Below are 22,298 nucleotides of genomic sequence, written 5' to 3'. Positions count from 1 at the left end.
AGATGGGCACAATAAAGGAGGGCAATGGTAAGGATCTAACAGAAGCAGAAGAGGTTAAGTAAGAAGAGGTGGCAAGAATACACAGAACTATACAAAAAAAGTCTTCATGACCCGGATAACCATGATGTGTGGTCACCCACTTAGAGCCAGACATCCTGGAATGTGGTCAAGTGGGCCTTAGTGCCGGGAGCCAGCGTGGGGAATCCCGCCTGTGGCAAAGGTCATGAGGAAAGGGGCCTGACAAACGGAAAGGCAGGATCAGGCCTCAGGGGTACCCCTGGACTTTTTCGAGCATCTACCCCCAAAACCAGAGTCTGTCTGCCTTACTGCATTATGCTTTCCACCTACTCTTTTGACATTACAGGGGGGCTGTCCCCCACCACCCTCTTCTGAAAGGAGTTAACTTGGAGCTCCAGTTAATAAGTTTCCTGGGCGTAACAAGAGTGTTTCAGTCCAAAAACTCTTCTGATGGCTCTCTAGCCTGCCTGACAAGTTTGCCCAGCCTCTTACAACCACACGTAATTGTTCACAGCCTCCCAACCGTGAGAGGCACTGGATGTTCTGAACTTTCTAAATACAGAGTCTTTTGAGAAGTTAGAAATTGTTAGTGTAGTATTAGTGGGTTTTTAGAAATATACCAGTGGAGGGCTTCATTGTTGAGCCAATATTTGCTGCTAAGTCTCCATATCCCTTGTCCCTCATATACATTAATTGATATAACTGGCGTATGATGGGAAAAATAAGTAATAATCTTTGATATTAATCACATTAGACCTTAGGCTAGTAAACTCTTTTCTTGATTATAGTCCATTGAACCTTTGCCCTATAGGAATGCAACTTTATCTGGTGCCTTCGGAGGGTGGCGCCTGGTTTAAGAAAAATCACCTCTGGAAAAAATAAGTTTTCTGGTTGACTGACCGTTATAAAAAAAAGGGTCATAAAATGTTAGCAGGCCCCCTGGCCAGAAGATGATGTAAAACCACCTAAGACCTTTGTATGTATGTATAAAGAAGCGTCTGGTCTCAACAAAGGTCAGGACTACTGACCCTGCATGACTTTGTATTCTCCATTCATCTCTATGTACAACCTGAAGTATAAAAGCTGCCCTGAAAAATAAAGAGTTGGATCAATTCCTGGAAAGACTGGTCTCCCTGTTTTGTCTTTTCTCTCATTCTCCTTTTCAGGCTGAGTTCCCGCCTGGAACACAAAGGCTCACTGTGTCTACTAATTTTGCCTGGGTTTCTAAGACCTGAACGGGGAGGCACTTTTGCGTCTCCACTCCTTCGGGAGACCGGGAGGGCATCTGTGGCCTACATAGATGGTGCAAGTCTCTTGTCTTGAGACTTTATTGGCTTCTTGTGTAAACCAAGGAATACAGCCTCTTTTCCCTATTTATTTTCTCCACTACATTATTCTTTCTTAATCTCTCTTTATATCTCTAAATAAATAGTTCTTTCCTAATTGCCGACGCCGTCTCCCCTTCAAATTACCCTGGATCCACTGGGGCTGGACCCTGACACCTTAGGAAGCATTACTACGAACAAAGCTAGTGGAGGTGATGGAATTCTAGCTGAGTCATTTCAAATCCTAAAAGATGATGCTGTTAAAGTGCTTCACTCAATACACCAGCAAATTTGGAACACTCAGCAGTGGCCACAGAACTGGAAAAGGTCAGTTTTCATTCCAATCCCAAAGAAGGGCAATGCCAAAAAATGTTCAAACTACTGTATAGATGCACTCATTTCACACTCTAGGAAGGTAATGCTCAAAGTCCTTCAAGCTAGGCTTTAACAGTACGTGAACCAAGAACTTCCGGATGTACAAACTGGGTTTAGAAAAGGCAGAGGAACCACAGATGAAATTGCCAACATCCACTGGATCATAGAAAAATGACAGAATTCCAGAAAAACATCTACCTTGGCTTTATTGACTACACTAAACCCTTTGACTGTGTGGATCACAACAAACTGTGGAAAGTTCTTAAACAGATGGGAATACCAGACAGACCACCTTACCTGCCTCCTGAGAAACCTGCAGGCAGGTCAAGAAGCAACAGTTACAACTAGACATGGAACAATGGACTGGATCCAAATTAGGAAAGGAGTATGTCAAGGCTGTATATTATCATCTTGCTTATTAACTCCTATGCAGAGTACATCATGCAAAATGCCAGGATGGATGAATCACAAGTCGGAATCAAGATTGCTAGGAGAAATATCAATAACCTTCAGATATGCAGATGACACCACCCTAATGGCAGAAAATGAAGAGGAACTAAAGGGCCTCTTGATGAAAGTGAAAGAGGAGAGAGAAAAAGCTGGCTTAAAACTCAACATTCAAATAACTAAGATCATGGTGTCTTGTTTCATCACTTCATGGCAAATAGATGGGGAAAAAATGGAAACAGTGACAGACTTTATTTTCTCCAAAATCACTGCAGATGTTGACTGCAGGCATAAAATTAAAAGATACTTGCTTCTTGGAAGAAGAGCTATGACCAACCTAGACAGCATATTAGAAAGCAGATGAGGTACCATTTCACACCAGTCAGAATGGCTGCGATCCAAAAGTCTACAAGCAATAAATGCTGGAGAGGGTGTGGAGAAAAGGGAACCCTCTTACACTGTTGGTGGGAATGCAAACTAGTACAGCCACTATGGAGAACAGTGTGGAGATTCCTTAAATAGAACTGGAAATAGAACTGCCTTATGACCCAGCAATCCCACTGAAGGGCATACATACCGAGGAAACCAGAATTGAAAGAGACACGTGTACCCCAATGTTCATTGCAGCACTGTTTATAATAGCCAGGACATGGAAGCAACCTAGATGTCCATCAGCAGATGAATGGATAAGAAAGCTATGGTACACATACACAATGGAGTATTACTCAGCCATTAAAAAGAATACATTTGAATCAGTTCTAATGAGATGGATGAAACTGGAGCCTATTATACAGAGCGAAGTAAGCCAGAAAGAAAAACACCAATACAGTATACTAATGCATATATATGGAATTTAGAAAGATGGTAATGATAACCCTGTGAGACAGCAAAAGAGACACAGATGTATAGAACAGTCTTTTGGACTCTGTGGGAGAGGGAGAGGGTGGGGTGATTTGGGAGAATGGCATTGAAACATGTATAATATCATATAAGAAACGAATCACCAGTCCAGGTTCGATGCAGGATACAGGATGCTTGGGGCTGGTGCACTGGGACAACCCAGAGGGATGGTACATGGAGGGAGGTGGGCGGGGGGTTCCGGATGGGGAACACGTGTACACCCGTGGCAGATTCATGTTGATGTATGGCAAAACTAATACAATATTGTAAAGTAATTAGCCTCCAATTAAAATAAAGAAATTTAAATTAAAAAAAAAAAAGAAAGAAAGAAAGCAGAGACATTACTTTACTGGCAAAGGTCCATATAGTCAAAACTAAAGTTTTTCTAGTAGTCATGTATGGATGTGAGAGTTGGACCATAAAGAAGGCTGAACACCAAAGAACTGATTCTTTCAAACTGTGGCGCTGGAGAAGATACCTGAGAGTCCCCTGGATAGCCAGGGGATCAAACTGGTCAATCCTAAAGGACTGATGCTGAAGCTTCAATACTTGGACCACCTGGAAGGTCTGATGCTAAAGCTGAAGCTCCAATACTTTGGCCACCTGGTGTGAGGTGCCAATTCACTGGAAAAGACCCTGATGCTGGGAAAGACTGAGGGCAGGAGGAGAAGGGGACGACAGAGGATGAGATGGTTGGCTGGCATCACCGACTCAGTGGACATGAGTCTGAGCAAACTCCAGGAGTTGGTGATGGACAGGGAAGCACAGTGTGCTATATATAGTCCATGGGGTCGCAGAGAGTCAGACACAACCGAGCGACTGAACGACGACAACAGGACAAGAGATCCTCTCTATTGATGCTCGGGAAAAAGCAATCCAAACACGGAAGAGGGAAACAGAGGTAAATATTAGGGCCCCCGCCCCCACCACTAGGCTGCAACAGTTGAGAGTGGCAGAGGACTACTGCATTTCGACATGACCCCCTTAGGAGGTACTGGATTCTCAAATACTATTTAATAATAGCTTATTAATTCCACTTATTTTATAAACTTAAAAATTAATAAACATCATTCTGCTGGCGATGTGAACGATACATTAGATGAGAACATGGCTGGTGGTTTAGATAAGAAGCTGTCTGCCTTTGCAGGGAGCTGACGAAAGCATGAAGCTACGGAGGTGGGGGTGAAGAGGAGGGGACAGCTTTAAAAGCTCTTCAGAGGGAGTAACAGAGAGGACCTCCCGTTGGATTAGACCTCTTGGATTAGTACAGGGAACCGTAATAGGAGCAGCAGCAGCAAAGGTGTATGAGCACTTGCTCTGTGCCAGGCATTTTTCTAAGTATGCATTCTCTCTGCCCATCTTCACAGCCGCCCCATTTTAAAGATGAGGAAACTGAGGAACAAAGCCATTCAAACAGTTTGCTACCAAGTGGTGGGGCCAGGATTCAAGCTCGCCCTAGTCTGGCTCTGGAGTCCAAATATTTTCTACTTCCTCCTGCATGATTCCAAAATGTCTAGCTTGGGAGAGTATGTGGATGGCGGGGCCACAAATGGTACAGGAAAGAGAAGAGGAGGAGACCACTGGGGAATGCAGAAGTATGTCCATATTGGATACGTTACGACTGAAGTGCGTGTAAGGCCTCTGGTGCCTGGTGAAGAGTATTCAGCAATTGGACTTAAGAGCTGAGGCTTAAGACTGCAGAGAAAATGAGATTCGTTGAAGTGTTAAGTGGTAAAATCAGGACAACAGAAGAAAGACACACATATATAGAAGAGAGCAAAAGACAGAAGCCACATTTATGCAGTGAAGAGAAAAAGAACACCTAGCAGAAAAGAAACAGTCCTAGAGGTAAAAAGGGAACCAGGAGGCAGCAGAGCCACGGAAGCCAGGGAGGCGAGAATTTAAGACTGGAGATAGTCCCGAGGGATCCACCTTCCCCAACCAGGGAAGGTAGATCCTTCCCTGCACTGGGAGGTGGATTCGAACCACTGGACCACCAGAGAAATCCCTGGAGACAGTTTCTAACATGAACAAATGGTAAGGCTGGATAAAATGTCAGCAGAGAAGTGGCCTTTGGATTTAGAGATTAGCAAGTATATTACAATGTTTGAGGGAAGGCTGTGTGTATGTGTTATGTCTGTGTTGGCAGTGTAGGACTTGCCAAACTATAACTTGATCAGTTGGTTTTTGGGGAAAACAGCTCAGTGTGGGTGTGGGTAACTACTGAGAGTCAAAAAGGTGGGCAAACATGGATGGACTTTGAAAGACTTCCCATGACTGACAGAAGGTTCTGGAGATACATTTCTCAAGAGAAACCAACACTTTCTTAGCATTTTCAGCATCCTGAGCTTGCATATCCAAAAGCAGTCTAATTTTAAAAGAATAAAAGACTGAAACAGCTAAAAGTTCTTACGAGTAATAAATGATACATTTTGCAGTCCTATCTGAGGACAGGTGGAAAGGGTGAAGTTAATGCTTGGAGGATAAAGTCCTAAGATGTTAAACATTCTCCATTACAACCAGGATTTTCAGCTTTATAAGGAAAAAGAAAACTTCATTCCAAAAGGAAATTTGAGTAACTGGACAATATAAGTAAATGCTATTTATCACATACAGCTTTGACCAGCTCTGCACCTATCACTAGATAAGAGTGTGAATCTACAACAAACAGATGCAAATGACCACTTCTGCTCTTAGTGACTCAGAATTAACCTAAGTAACAAGGTGTGAGAGCAAAGCCAATTTATAACTAAGGAGCACAGCACACAGCCCTAGAGATACTATGGCTGCAATACCACAGTGGCTGTGGATGCTTTATGGATGTACCGGCAAGGCTGCCTTGTCCTCCAGAGTGATAACATTTTATAGACTTCTACAATTATTACAAGTAGACCCCTTACTTAGCAACGCTTCCAATGGATAAAACATATTAAGGGAACTATCTGTGGGCTGCTAATGTGACAATAAAAGTAGAGGAAAAAGTTTTTAAAGTGTAAAATATGCTCCCTACTAGTTCAGAAAATCTCTAGAAAACAAGATTTCCTAGACGAAACCTAGTTGTTTTTTTTTTTTAAATTAGTAAACCTTTTATTGAAACATATCTTAGTATGGAAAAGTACTCAAATCATAAGTGTACACCTTGATAGATTTTTAAACATTTAATTGAAGGATAACTGCTTTACAATATTATGTTGGTTTCTGCCATATGTCAACATGAATCAACCATAGGTATACATATGTCCCTTCCCTCTTGAAGACAGATTTTTCCAAATCATGTAACCAGCACCCAGATGCTCAAGCTAAGAAAAGGCACATTATCAAAACCTCAGAAGCCTACCCCATGTCCGTTTCCAGTTACAATTCCACCCAAAGCTTCTGAACTCACATTAATAGAATTCTATGTTACGTTGTCTTTTGGATCTGGTTTCCTTTGCTCAATATTATGTTGAATAGAATCAGCCACGTTGTTGCATGAAGCCATAATTAGTCTTATCGCTTTACGTATTTCATTGTTTGACTATATACCACAACTTATTTATGTATTTGACTTTAATGGACACCTGGGGTGTTTTCAATCTGATGATAGTGCCCTCAGTAATGTGTGACTGCGTTTTGGTAAATACATGTGCACATTTCTGCTGGGTAAACGTGAGGAAGTAGAATTGCTGGGTCATGGAGTATGTGTATGTTTGCGTTTAGTAGATGCTATCAAACAGCTTTCTAATCTGATGTACCAGTCTATAGTCCCACTAACAGTGAATGGGAGTTCCAGTTGCTGCACACTCTTACCAACACTTGATATTGTCTTTTTCCATGTTCACTACTCTGATGAGTATACAGTAGCTGTGCATTGTAGTTTTAAATTTCATTTCTTTGAAGATAAATGACTTAGAGAACTTTTGAACAGTTATTAAGTAGCTGAACATCTTATTTGTGAAGTGCTTGTTCAAGATTTTTCCCCCCCATTCTATTAGGGTATCTTTTTTAAAAAATTGATTTGTAGAAATATTTACGGTAATCTATAGATTGATTTTTCAGAGGATTTTTTTTCTAGAGAGAAATCTGATTTTTCTCATTTTAGCTCTATTGTGTTATTCATTTGCTGGGATGCAGTTAGAAAAGGCATACAGTCTACTCAGATTCCCTGCGGGTTTCTTTGAAAAGATTGTAAACAAGAAGATAAATCTGTTTACATGGAGGGCTGTCTTTGCAATGTTATTTCTGAACTATATTTTAAAGACACTAAGAAAATAAATTGTGATTTGCTCAGTTATTTGCTATTACTTTACATATTTTTTCCCCAAGGGCACCTAAAGTTATGAACTCTGGCTATACCACTGGCCCGCCCAGAAGCTGTGCTGAAGAAATGTGTGTTTCAGGTGCCTTTTAGGCTTACAGTCTGAGTACCCAGCTAATACTACTGAGGGGAAGATATGACTCAAAATCTATTACAGATCAATATGAGGGAATTCGTAATATCTGTGAATTAATGCTGTCTTATAAAACAGACCTTTAGTTGTATTTCATTTGCTTGGAAACAATAAACTTTCTGAAAGGAAAGAAAGAATGTCATGGTGAATTCCACTGTTCTAATAACAGAACATAAAAGTCTTTTTGCTCATGAAATAACTTGATAAACATTTTCCCCCTCTTCTCTAAAAGGATATCCCTATGTCACTTTCCTATTTGAGAATCTGAAGAAGAAAGAGTTTTGACCAATCTCATTTCCCAAGACCAAGCTAACATGGACCAAGCTAACATGTGATAGAGTAAAAACAAACAAACAGGCTTTCCCTGGGGTACAGTGGATAAGAACCCACCTGCTAATGCAGGGGACATGGTTTGGTGCCTGGTCAGAGAAGATTTCGCATACTGCAGGCAACTAGAGACTGGGCACCTCAACTACTAAGCCCAAGCTCTAGAGCTTGTGAGATGCAACTATTGAAGCCTATAGAGCCGAGCTCCACAATACAAGAGGCTGTCACAATGAGAGCCCGAGCATCACAACAAAGAGGAGCCCCCCTCACCGCACCAGAGAAAGCCTGAGTGCAGCAATGAACACCCAGCACGACCAAAAATAAATTCATACATTATTTTTTAAAAAAGCAAACAAACCCCAGAGTTAGGTATTGAAATTCAAAGAACAGAAAGGCTAGAAGAAAACAGAATAGTTTCTTTCACTGTTTAGGGAAATCCTGAAAGAGAAAGGCAGTTCTAAGCTGAGAAGCATCTTAAGAAATCACTAAATAAATAAGTAAACAGGAAAGCTTTGGCAACAGAAACAAAAGTGAAAGACCAAGAATAGCGTGGGGAAAATATTTTAAACAAATTGCCGAGAAAGTTCATATCATTAACATTAAAAATATTCATATCCAGTGGAGGAATCAGTCAGAGAACAAAAACACACAGTTCCCAAAAGATGGAAGAATTATACTTACCGGATACATGTATACGTATGGCCGAGTCCCTGCGCTATCCACCTGAAACTATCTCAACATTGTTAATCGGCTATACGCCAACACAAAATAAAAAGTTTAAAAAAGAAAAAAAAGCAGAGCGGGTAGCAGCAGCACGCACAGGCATTCTCAAGCAGCTTGGTTTGGGTCAACACTTACTGTGAACTGTTCAATGTCTCTCTCCAGCCCCACGTTCGGCAGATCAGGCATCATGTGAGCCACCACTTTGAAGCCAGAATCTTTGGCCAGGTGGAAGGACTCGCACACTGCCTTCACAGTGTGGCCCCTGAGGAAAGAAAATTCACTACCTGTTACACAAATAAACGGGCAAGAAGGTGGGCAGCAGCAACAGAGAGAAACGAAGTCTGGCACAGGTAGCTGGAGCTCTGGAATGACGAACATGTCTGGGGGAAGGAAACCTTAGAAAGTCGTCTTTACATCTCTGCTTCTAAGAAGGCCTGGAGAAAAATTATTTTACTTCTAAGATATTTCTCAGAAGTTCCCTTATGCACCTCCTCAAAGTTCTGACAGCAAGTGACTGAGGTCACAAGAATTAATATGGTGGTGGTTTAATCGCTTCGTCGTGTCCTACTCTCGTGACCCCATGGACTATAGCCCACTAGGCTCCTCTATCTGAGGGGATTCTCCAGGTAAGAATACTGGAGTGGGTTGCCATTTCCTTCTCCAGGGGATCTTCTCAATCCAGGGATCGAACCTGGGTCTTCTGCATTGCAGGCGGATTCTTCACTGACTGCCATCAGGGAGTCATCAGGAAAGAAGAATTAATATACACTAAAATTACCTGGTTTAGCATTATGGGCCAAAATAAGTCTGCTAATATAAATACCTAGATTAAAAATAAGAATAGTGAGATCAGAGCCTTACAGGAACAGGATCTTGTTATGCCCTTTGTTTTAAAAATATTTATTACAAATAATATCATTGGGAGAAAGAAAGGGAAGAAGGGAAAGGTAGGCAGAGAGAGAGAGAGAGAGATTCACCAATATGCAAAGTACATTTCAGGCTGGTGGGCTGGCAGGTCCTTAAAAAAGTATCAGTAAGAAGAAAGAATAATTGAGTGACAAAGTATAATCATTTGGGGCCAGCTGGATAAGTCAGCTTAATATTCTAGCACTACGTTCAAGTAAGACGCAAGCCCTTTTAATAGTCTGGGGCTATTAAAAACTGAAGCCCACAGGGCTCTCATCAGAAAGACCTTCCCATCTACTTCCAAACTCTTAGAAACTGGACCCCAGCCCACTCTCTGAAGGTTCCTATTCATTTCCATGGCTTCACTCTCTGATCTCTTTTAACGACATCTCAATTTTCATGGGTGGGTCAGGCCTCTCTTCTGACACCACGCCCAAATACCCGCTACTCTACTGCTGCTCTGTACAATACTGTAGTCACGAGGCGCACATGGTTATTCAAGTTTACCTTGAAACTGATCCAAATCAATAATCCAGTTCCTTGGCTGTGCTATCACAGTGGACAATGTGGGTTCTGAACATTTCAGTCACCGTGGATGTTCTGTTGGACAGCCTGGCTCTAAAGCAAACCTTCAACTGGTTGCTCCACCAGCATGTAAAGGTCTAAAGCCTAGTTTTCCACAATGAAACTCATCTTGCCTCCCAGCCTCTCTCCTTCCCATTCTTTCTCACCCTCATTCCCATTCGGTCACCATACACTGCTTTTTAGGACATCACCTCCTGCTTCAATTACTGCAATAGCCTCTGAACTGGCCTTCCTTCCGTCTTCTTAGTCCACACTCACACTGCAATCCCTGAAAAGCGATGTTTCTAAAATGCGGATATGGGAACTTCCCTGGGGTCCAGTGGTTTAAGACTTCCAGTTTCCTCTGCAAGGGGCAAGGGTTCGATCCCTGCTAGGGGAACTTAAGATCCCACACACCATGTGGTGTGGCCATAAATAAATAAATAAAATGCAGATATGCCTTGATCACAACTTAGCTGGCCTTGGATTAAAGTCTAAGCCCACTGGGCCAACTTCAAAGGCTTTGGTCCCTCTGCTGACCCTTTCAGCCTCACCTCTGACCACGCTCCCACCTCACGCTCCACACTCCACCGAACAAAATCACTCCAAAATCCCTAAACGTGCCATGATGTGCTTCTGCTCTCAGGAGCTTGCCTGTACTTTTCTTTCAGCCTGAAACAGTCTTCCTCTTCCCCACCTGACTAACTTAGACTCTTGCTGTGAGTCTCAGCTTCCACATCATTTTCTTCAGAAAGCTTCTCTGACCTCCAAGAAACTCCATCCCCAAGGCACCCCTCCAGCACAGCCTTGGTTATTACTGTAGCAGCTCTACCAGCGTTTCTGGCTCAAGCCTTCCCCAACAAGACTGCATCCGATTCACGTTGCTCTTTCTCAAGCCTGAGATCCATCAGACTCTTCCTGTGCACAAAAATATTTTGGAGATCTCTATTACCTTAAAGGGGCTTCCCTGGTGGCTCAGTGGTAAAGAATCTAGTTGCCAATGCAGGAGGCGTGGGTTCGATTCCTGGGTTGGGAATATTCCCTGGAGAATGAAATAGCAACCCACTCCAGTATTCTTGCCTGAGAAATTTCACGGACAGAGAAGCCTGGAGGGGCTACAGTCTATGGGGTTGCAGAGAGTCAGGCATATCAACTAAACAACAACAAGAAATTACCTTAAGGGAAGCATCCGCCTTCCTCAGCCTAGAACTCTTCTTGGCTGTTTCTCAGATGCTGACCCATGTGTTTCCCTGATTTCCCTTTACTTCCTTCTCCAATCACAACCCTCCATCATGTCTATCTAACTCCTATTAAAGTGAAGTAGCCTTTAAGGTCCCACTCAACACACACCTACTCCTGAAACCTTCTTTTATTTCTGGACGGAAAAGAACTTCATCTTGGCTCTATCAGCTCTTACTCCTTCCTTCCTTAGACTCTCAAATTTCTCAGAGTTTATACCCATCATCTCACCAGCCTTTCTTTCAGTACCCTGCCAGTTGGCATCTGCTTCATAAAAACTACTCTGTTAGACCTCACCTGGGCTTATTTGTTTATAAACTGACCGACTGTGTTGGGTCTCAGTTGTGGCACAGGGAATCTTTGCTGCGGTGCACAGGCTCCAGGGCACGTGGGCTCTATAGTTTGCGGTGTGCTGGCTCTCCAGTTGAGGCACATGTGTGGGTGCACGGATTGAGGTGCATGGGCTCAGTAATTGTGGCACACAGGCTTGGTTACCCAGCAGCATGTGGGGTCTTAGTTAACAATGACCATCACCCAGCAATCAAACCTGTGTCCCCCACATTGACAAGCGAATTCTCAACCACTGGACCACTACGGAAGTTCCCCGGCTTCCTTCTTGTTCGAACCCTTTTCTCTGTTCCTAGTCTCGTTGGCCTTCTCTCCTGCTTTAAACTATTGACTTCGAGCCCTGCCTTTGCTTTCTCTACAGGAAAGGCTATTTATGAATAGGAAGAGAGATGAAGACGATGTTTATAGGCTACTGGAAAAGAGTCAGCGCAGAAAGACTGAAAGTCAAGGAAGGAGGAAATGGGGTTCAGAGCATGGACAGAAAAATGAATAGGAGGAACACCTAGACCCTTCCCTCTCAGATGGGTAGGAACATTGATCTGCTTGGTGGGAGAAGAGGAAGTCTCTGGCAAGATCGCCTGCACCATCTTACCGGTTGGTATCTCTGGCCACATCCTCATAGACACTCTGCACCCCAATCTCCAGCCTTGTGCAGCCATAGGTCAACATGTCACTGAGATGCCGCTTCATGCAGTAATCTGGTCTGGTCTCAATAGTAATTCCAATGCACTTTGTGAGGCTTCTCTCAGAATACCTATAGAGCAAACAGAAAAGTAAATAGCCTGCCAAATCTTTAGGACGTTGGCTCTCATTTCAAGGATGTCTTCCCTTTGTCCTCCCAGATCTAACCCAATGGTTGAGAGCACTGGCTCTCGGGTCAGATTGAGTTCAAATCCTGGTTCTGCTACTTCTTAACTATGCAACCAGGAACATGATTAACCTCCTTGTGCTTTGGTTTCATCATTGGCAAAATGAGGCTAATAGCAGCTACGCCTCACGGGACAGACGTGCCTGAGCTGGCACACAGCGTACGGTATCATCATCACCATCAGCATCATGTTCCTGCAGTGTACGGCAGCCATAATCTCCTTGAAAAGCAGGGATTTCAACTGTGAAAACCCTAATTTTCAGTTCCTAGCAACGATTTTTCATGTAAGTGAAAATCGTCTGCATCCTTTACTTCCTACTCCATGTTTTAGAGTCATGTTAAATGAAGGAAAACAAAAGAAGGGGGAGGGAAGGGTACGCATAATGATCATAATGATCACAGGAATAATTCAGGTGAAATGTCTTACACACACACACACACGTCTTCTTGTCAAGCCTCTGAATCTCAGCAATGACTTACAAAATTAGGAGTCATTTTTCTCTTTCACTGAAACCAGGTATCAGCGTGGTGAGTACCACTTGAGATTCAAGCTGTTTTGAGTTAATAGCCTTAATGGTGGCCGGAAACCCAGGAAAATGAAAATGGCCCGCTGAGGGGAGTGCTGGCGTGCAGGAATAGGACCCTCAGCTGCAGAGGCCACTGCGGTCAAGCACTGCACTGACCATGCCACGTGCAGTGAGCGCCCTCATCAGCTCTATGGCGTGCGCTTCATTATCCCCGTTTTGCAGATTAAGAAACTGAAGCTCCTCATGGGATCAAATATTGGGTTGGCCTAAAAATTTGTCTGTGTTTTTTCATGCCAGCTTATGGAAAAGCCTGAGTGGACTTTTTGGCCAACCCAATACTTTGTCCAGGGCTTCCCTGGTGGTTCAGATGGTAAAGAATCTGCCTGCAACGTGGGAGATCTGGGTTGGGAAGATCCCCTGGAGGAGGGCATGGCTACTCACTCCAGTATTCTTGCCTGGAGAATCCCATGGACAGAGGAGCCTGTGGGCTACAGTCCATTGGGTCGCACAGGGTTGGAGACGGAGCGACTAACACCTCGCTTGGCACTTTATCCGAGTACAGAGCTCATAAAATCTAAGTCAGGACTTGAAGGTAGGATTTTGACAAGGTCAAAAATCCTTGGTCTATTTCACTCTATCACACTGCGTGGACAGTTCAGCATGGGATATCAGATCTGTCTCCACTTCCACTCTGGGCTTCCCTTTTGGCTCAGCTGGTAAAGAATCTGCCTGCAATGCGGGAGACCTGGGTTTGAACCCTGGACTGGGAAGATCCCCTGGAGAAGGGAAAGGCTACCCACTCCAGTATTCTCGCCTGGAGAATTCCATATATAGTCCATGGAGTTGCATAGAGTTGGACACGAGTGGAATTGAGTGACTTTCATTTCTAGAATGAAATAATTCTTCCAAATGCCTTTCTACAACTTTCTTAATTCTTCGGGGAGGGTGAGGGAAGCCTTCATTTGGCACTTCATTTCCTTCTTTCCAAAGAAGTTCACAGCTTTTGTTGTGAAAAAGAAAAATCATAAAATTTCCACAGTTCTGTAACTGCTGTTCTCTTTTAAACTCATTCATTCATCAATAAAACTGACTTGTCTAATAATAATTATTAAGGTGGTTAAGAATCACTGAACTGAAGAACTGACTCGAGTCTTTCACGCTATGACTGTATTCCTAAGGTTTTCTATAGGATCACCAAAGGCAGCAAGAACTAAAGGGAAACGACTAGTCCACAGTCACTAAACAACTCGTAAGACAAAAAAGGACACAGATCTTATAAAATCTTGCTTCTGACAGGATACTAAATCAACTGGCTTATCTGAGACAATCGGACCACAAAGTCACAGGCCTTTCTAATAAGTGAGTCCTAAGGCATGCAGGAACAGAAGCATACACTGCTTCAGGATACACGTAACTCACACTCAAACATCAATTATCATGTTTGGAGAAAACCATCATTTAAAAAAACTGAAACACTAATGTATTATGGAGAATGCATACTGCATGAAGGTTGACTGAAAAAAACCCATGAAGCAGAAAACTCTAAATGAATGTTTCACAAAGTAAGTGAGGACATCTTACAGTCAGACATTCCAAAATTGTACCCCTCTATTAACTGGTTTTTTTTTTTTTTTTTTTACAAAACCCACAATATTTCCGAGAAGGATGCCGTTAAGTTAGCAAGCCTGGCAGCACAATAGTGCCTTGCATTCCCGGGACAACGAGAGGACAGGCCACTGCACAGATGGGACGTGTCTACAGGAGCGAGAACTAAATCCACAGACCCTCTCTGCCACGTGGCATCGCAGGCCCAAGCAAGACTGGCAGAGGCGGCTGCTGCGAGGATGAAAAGGTCTCTTCAGAAGTAATCAGAGTATAGCTTAGGACACAGAGGCAAGCCTTATCCTCAAACAATAACTTACCGCCAAGTCTTTCCTCTAGGGCGAAAACGACACCACCTTTAGCAGCAGCAGAAATGAAGGGATAAGAAATAACTTGTTTCTAAAAGCCAATATTTTGTGTCAGTTTCTGCTGCACAACAACATGAGCCCCCGCTCCCCCCCATCTCACCCCTCTAGATCCTTCCAGAGCACTGAGCTGAGTCCACATACATGTGTTAATACACAAATATGTGAATAAAGGCAGTCAGCTAATCTAAGCAAAATACCTGAGCTGGTATTTTACGGCTGATATAACCCCCCATATCGTTTAAACAGCCATCCAACAGTACAGCTCTTCTTTACTACCAAGGTCAACTGCAGTACCTTTGGGGAGCAGGGAGAGGCAGTGGGCTTAAGTTCTTGGGCAGTTAGGAAATAGCGAATTTTCCAACCATGACCATGAGCTTCTAAGAGACAAAATCAGAACCTGAACTCTGGCTTTCTGATTCTAAATCCACTTCTCTTTCTGTGACGTGATAGGGTCATCTAAATAAGCCGAAACTCCAGCATCATGGGGCCATGCTGATCTGGCTTTCCAGGTGGTGCTAGTGGTAAAGAACCCACCTGCCAATGCAAGAGATGTATGAGACACAGGTTTGATCCCTGGATTGAAAGAGCCCCTGGAGGTGAGCACGGCAACCCACTCCAGTATTCTTTCCTACAGAATCCCATGGACAGAGGAGCCTGGCGGGCTAGTCCATAGGGTCACAAAGAGTCTGACACGACTGAAGCAATCTGGCATGCACGCACACTTCTTTGCATGCTGTAGGAGCAACATCAACTAGAAAGGATGCTAATGCTCTCTGTGAAGCTAACTTAAGCCAACAACTTATGCTGATGGCATTATTTTTTAAACTGGGAGGTGGTGATGGCAGGGGAATGGGACAGTAACCTGGGAACATCAAAGCAAATAAAAACCAGATGCTACCAGCCTTCAAAACAAAGCTCAAATACATTTCTCCTGTCATGACGTCTTCCCAGTGCCTCTTGGTAACTCTGTGCTCCCATTCCGAAATACCTTGCCCATACTCTGTATGGAGTTTGTCTGCTTATCTGTGGGTAGGCCTGTTTGTCCATCTAGACAGGAAACTCCTGGAAGACAGTAGGCTCATAAATGTTTAGAGGTAAGGCCTTCAGCACTGAAAACTCTCCTTCAATATAAAAAAGAAAAAAAAAAAAACAAATATGAAGAATGAGTAAATGAATGAGGCAAAGCTAAAGACATAAAGCTGAAGGGGGTCTCTCTTGACTTCTATAGCAGCCTCCAGCTAATTCGACTGGCTACTGTTCCCAAACGGTTAACCCTAAAAACTGCTTAACCCTAGACCAGGTAATCTACAGAAAGTAAAGACACAATAGTCCTTTGTCCCAGGGACGCTCAACAGTCTAGCTACAGGGCTAAGACACACAGCTAAAACCAAGAACCACTTAAGATCAAAGAGCCAGAAGTGGCAGATGTTATATAACTGGATAGAAACGATTTCTTGGAAAGCATGCTTCTATTTTTGGAAGAAAGTGACCTACAAAAGTGACATCTATTATCACTACTTACTGTCCCCTCACAATAAGGCCCCAACCAGCAGGACGCTGAAGGAAGGCGATGTGAAAGGCTCTTTATTATCTTTCGTAAACTGTTTCTGCTTCAATCCAAGAAGGCTGTGACATCAAAAAACATTTCTGTTTGCTATTAATTTCCTGCCATCCTCTCTGAAACCTCTGTCATTAATGAAGTTGGATGGGCCTTACTTTCAATTTCCTGTGTAAAATCTCACTAGAGGTTGAGGTCCAAATTCCTGAGAGGTTTAGGACCCTTTCCTACATGGATATCCCTCTACCCCAAATCCAACTTGCTCAAACCAAACCACAAAGTAGATACTTATGGTGTGTAGATGAAATACGAACTTTCATTAGTCACAAGGTACAAACTCTCTTCTGCATCTGCAGTCCCAAGATGAGTAAGTAGAATTTATAAACTTCTTTGGATAGCCAAAGGTTTGACTGACTTGCCAAATAGCGTCCTGGGTTAATGGTGTAATTCCTCAGGGCATGTGCTTGGTCGCTCAGCCGTGTCTGACTCTCTGTGACCCCATGGACTGTAGCTGCCAGGCTCCTCTGTCCATGGGATTCTCCAGGCAAGAATACTGCAGTGGGTTGCCATGCCCTCCTCCAGGGGACCTTCTCAACCCAGCGATAGTCTCCTGAACTGCAGGCGGATTCTTTACTGGGGAAGTCCCCCAATTCCTCAGAAGTACCACTGAACACATTCTTTTTTGGGGAGTGAATATAATCATATCTAGAAAATATCTCAACAGAATTTTACGTCCTGTCTAATGCTGAGCTAATGATAGTCTAGACTGAAGAATGACTGAGTTGGATGTTTGCGGATTTATAAAATAACTTTTTTCCTTTTGAGATGGTGGTCAAGTTTGCTTCCTGGATATTGGGAGTTATGTTGGGAGGGTCTAATACATAACAAAAGGTTCTGCTCAACACAAACTGAGGTACCAGAGAGAGGCAGAATTTCGATTTTTAAATGAGTAGAACCTATGAGAAACTAACCTGGTAACATAGCTAAGAGAATAATCAGGGACCTCTGCTCCCTTATCATGCTGGTTGACAAGGTTTGGTGGTGGTGGTGAAGTCGCTCAGTCTTGTCTGACTCTTTGCGACCCCATGGACTATAGCCTACCAGGCTCCTCCGTCCATGGGATTCTCCAGGCAAGAATATTGGAGTGGGTTGCCATTTCCTTCTCCAAGGTTTAGGACATATGCAAAACAACCCATAACATTTTGGGTTTTGATTCTTCCAACACCCAACAAGAGTGTTACTATTTTGTACATATAGTCAGAATGCTGAAGAACCAACAGCAATAATACTATTAACAGAAAATTAAAAAACAATCAGGGTTACCACACATTCTTTCAATAGTGTATTCACATTCAAATTTAAGGACTCGAATGTTATTACATAGCCCTTAATTTTGAATGCGAATACACTATTGAAAGAATGTGTGGTAACCATGACTGCTTTTTTTTTTCATGACTGCTTTTTTACTTTCTATTAATAGCACATTATATACATAACATTATGCTTCCCTGGTAGCTCAGTGGTAAAGAATCTGCTTGCTATGCAGGAGACCCGGGTTTGATCCCTGGGTCGGGAGGATCCCCTGGAGGAGAGAATGGCAACCCACTCCAGGATTCGTGCCTGGAGAATCCCACGGACAGAGGAGTCTGGTGGGCTACAGTCCGTGGGGTTGCAAAGAGTTGGATACGAGTGAGCGACTAATACACATACACAAAACATTACAGAAAAGCTGCCACTGTCAGAAAGTGACTGTTGGGTGAAAGACAGCCCCTCAGTATGTCTTGTAGATCAAAGCCGCCCTTCCAGCAGAAGTCCTTAAAGCACAGAATGTCACAGGAATCAGTAACTTTAGAGATAATCTAGTCTCACCTACTCATTAATAACGTAGGATAACAATAGAAAATAAGCCTGGAACCTACTGTTACTGCACAGTTCTTCCCACTGCACTCACTCAACAATGCTTTCTAGGTATTGGGGTGGCCAAAAAGTGCGTTTAGGTTTCTGAACGCACTTTTTGGCCAACCCAATACCTTCTCTTCTCAAGGCACTGTGCTTGATATGAGATCCTTTCTCTTAAGAAGACATTCCGTATTAAGACACAGAAAAAAATGCATTATATGAAATTAGACAATTATGGTATTCAGTAAGACCACAACTCTTGGCTACTAAAAACCAAAGTGAGGGAGTAACTTAATTAGTGGTTGCAAATTCAATTGTAGCAAATGTGAACAGATTAAATACTCCAATTAAGGGCAGACAATGTCAAAATGGATTAAAGAAACAAGACCCAACTACGGCAGACTGTTATCTATAAGAAACACATTTTCAATACAGGGACACATACAGGTGGAAAGCAAATGGATAGAAAAGTAAGTATGTAACAGCTGCAACGGGAAGCAACGTCAAAAAAAAGAAGAAACTTCAAGACCAGAAAGGGATTCTCATAATGATAAAAAAAAGTAAGTTCATAAAGTTTTATCAAAGTTCATACACCAGGAAAACATACCAATCACAAATGTGCATACACTTAGCAGATCTTCAAAATAAATGAAGTAGAAACTAATACAACTAAAGAGGTAAATAGATCATTCTTCAATCACAGCTGGAGATTTTACTCTTTTTCTCTCGGCAATTGATAGAACTACATAGAAAAAAAAAATCCCCAAAGACCATTGAACAACACTATCTACCACCTTGACTAAATTGATGTTTATAGAACATTACATCCAAAAACAGCAGAATATAGTTTCTTTCAAATATACATAGTATGTTCACCAAGAGAGATCATATATGCTGAGCCACAAATAAACCTCAATTAAAAAAAACTTAAGAAACGGAAATGGTACAGAATAAACCCTCTCTGATCAAAAGGGAATTAAATCAGAAATCAAGAAAAACTCCATGTTTTTGGAAACTTAGAAATTAAACAATACATTTGTATACAATCCACAGGTAAAAATACAATTTCAGGAAACACTGTAAACCGAATAATAATTAAAATAGAACATATTAAAATTTGTGGGATTCAGCCAAAGCAATGCTTATGGGAAAAACTTAAAGCTTTAAATACTTACATCAGAAAAGAAAAAAAGGTCTATAGGATAGCTAGGTTTCTATACCTTATTTAAGCAAAGAAAAAGAAGAGCAAAGTAAACCCAAAGAAAGTAGAAGATGATGTAAGAATAGAAGCAGAAATATATAAGGTAGAGGGCATAAGCAAAATCAAAGTTAATTCTTTGCAAAGAACAACAAAATTGATAAACCATAACTAGACTGATAGAGGAAAAAAAGAAAGAACACAGATTATCTATATCAGGATTGAAGGAGGGGTGATCAATGACATCTTACAGACGTTTTAAGTAAGGGAATGTTATGAACAACTTTATACCAAAAAGCTTGACAACTTGGATAAAACAGTCAAATTCCTTGAAAAATAGAACTTACGAAAATGGACACAGATGAAACATAATATCTGAATACCCCTTTGTCTATGAAAGGAATGGAATTAATCATCTACAGTGTGAGTCACTCAGTTGTGCCCAACTCTTTGGGACCCCTGTGGACTGCAGCCCACCAGGCTCCTCTATCTATCAGATTTTCCAGGCAAGCATGCTGGAGTGGTTTCCCATTTCTTTCTCCAGGGGATCTTCCTGATCCAGGGATCAAACCCGGGTCTCCTGCACTGCAGGCAGATTCTTTACCAACTGAGCTACCAGGGAAGCCCAGTATCTTATCATCTAAAACCTTCCCATAAAGAAAACTCTAGTCTTGAACAGTTTTACTCATGAATTTCAGCAAACACACAGAAGAAATAATATTCCTCTTACATGAAGTCTTTCAGAAAATAAGGAGGAAATGCTTCGTAACTTGTTTTATAGGGCTGGCGTAACACTGAAGCCAGAAGGTAACAAAGAAAAGAAAACATGAAATCACAGAGCACCATCCGCCATGAATAAAATCCTTTACAAAGTATTAGAAAGTTGAATCGAGTGATATGTAGAAAGAAAAATACATTACAACCAAATAGGCTCTATCTTAGGAATGCAAGGTTAGTTTAACATTAAAAAAATCAAAGTAATATACATTATCAGAATGAAAGAGGAAAAGAGTGTTATCATTTAAATAGTCACAGAGAAATCATTAGAGAAATGAGTTTAATGATAAAACTCTGTAAAAATTTTCAATCTGTTAAAGATATCTTAAAAAAAAAACTCTCAAGTAACACTGCACTTAATATTGCAGTAGTAAATGTTTTCCCTATATTATTGGGAGTAAGACAGACAGACTCCTTCTCATCACTTTCATTTAGCACTGGACAAAATGTCCAAGCTTTTGTAATAAGGAAGAAAAGCATCCACAACCTAAAGGAAAAAAATTAAAATTCACTGTATTTGCAGATTACATGATTATTTTTAAAGAAAACTCTAGCATATCTACAAAACCAACTTACAGAACCGAGTAGTGAATTTAGTAAGTTCATATGCTATAAGGTTAATACACAAAAATCAACTATGTACCTAGATACTAACTGCACACAATTTGAAAATACAACTGAAAAAAATTTCACTTAATATCAACAAACAAAATATTTGGTTGACTATAAAAAGTCTGTCCTGTTTAACCCATGTGAACTTCTGGCCAACCCCAAATTTTGAAATAAATTTAACCAAAAGCTTACAAAATCTCCAAACCAAAGACTGCTAAGAAAAATTAAAAACTAGAAGACAGACTATGTTCATAAATTGGAAGGCTCAATATTGTTAAATTGTTAATTTTCTCAAAAATTTTCTATACTTTAAACACAACAGCAATCCTATTACACTTTTTGCTAGAAATTGACAAACATAAACTTTATACAGAAGGGCAAAGGACCTAAAATATCCAAAGTAATCTTAAAAAACTAGGACGGAGTTAGAAGATTTACACTACTTCAGGATATACCCTAAACTACAGTAATCAAGACTGTATACATTAGGTATGTATATAGAAAAAAAGAAATCTCGACGCCTATCATGCACTACACATAAAACATTAAATCAAGATGGATCATAAGTCAACATATGAAACTAAACATAAAAGTCAAATCTACAGAAAAAAACACAGGAAGATATCTTCTTGCCTTGTGAGTAGGCAAAAAAGGCTTTTTAAGAGATAATACAAAATAAGCAGTAATTATGAAAGAAAAAAACTGCTAGATTAAACTTCACCAAAACAAAACACTCTGCTCAAAGATTTTAACGGAATGAACAGTCAAGTCACAGACTGGGTTTTCATGTTGGCAAAACAGAGATTGAACAAAGGACTCGAATCCAGGGCATATGAAAAATAAAATGTAGGCAAAAGATTTTAACACACACTTCACAAAGGAAATATATACAGAAAGCATAAGTACATAATAAAGTGCTCAGCATCATTAGTCATCAGTAAAATGCAAATTAAAAGCGCAGTGAGATGCAACTACACACCCACTAGAATGGCTAAACTTCCAAAGACTGGCACTACCTTACTCTGGTGAGGATGTGGAGCAAATGAACACGCCTATGTTACCAGTGGGAGTACAAATGATGCAACCACTTTGGGAAAATGTCTGGCAGTTTTGAAACTAAACATATGATGGTTATTACACCCAAGAGAAATAAATACATACACTCACCAAAAGACTGCATAAGTATGCTCACTGAAGTTTTATCATGATCTCTACAAACTGGAAATAGCCCGGCTATCCATCAACAGAATGGATAAACAAACTATGGTCTACGCCTACAAAGGAATT

General features: G+C 41.5%; 1 protein-coding gene across 1 annotated transcript in view; it reads right to left on the bottom strand.

Moving 5' to 3' along the window:
- Nucleotides 1-22,298, bottom strand: part of ELP3 (elongator acetyltransferase complex subunit 3) — a 125,464-nt gene that overhangs the window by 66,242 nt on the left and 36,924 nt on the right. Inside the window, exons 8-9 of the mRNA XM_069576684.1 lie at nt 12,195-12,356; nt 8,681-8,807 (exon numbers count right to left, since the gene is read on the bottom strand). Coding sequence (XP_069432785.1) covers nt 8,681-8,807; nt 12,195-12,356 — 289 coding nt within the window. The remainder of the gene's footprint in view (nt 1-8,680; nt 8,808-12,194; nt 12,357-22,298) is intronic.

This window comes from Ovis canadensis, chromosome 2 (genome assembly GCF_042477335.2).
Source record: "Ovis canadensis isolate MfBH-ARS-UI-01 breed Bighorn chromosome 2, ARS-UI_OviCan_v2, whole genome shotgun sequence".
In the NCBI taxonomy this organism is placed as follows: domain Eukaryota; kingdom Metazoa; phylum Chordata; class Mammalia; order Artiodactyla; family Bovidae; genus Ovis; species Ovis canadensis.
This window is presented reverse-complemented; position numbering and strand designations above follow the sequence as displayed.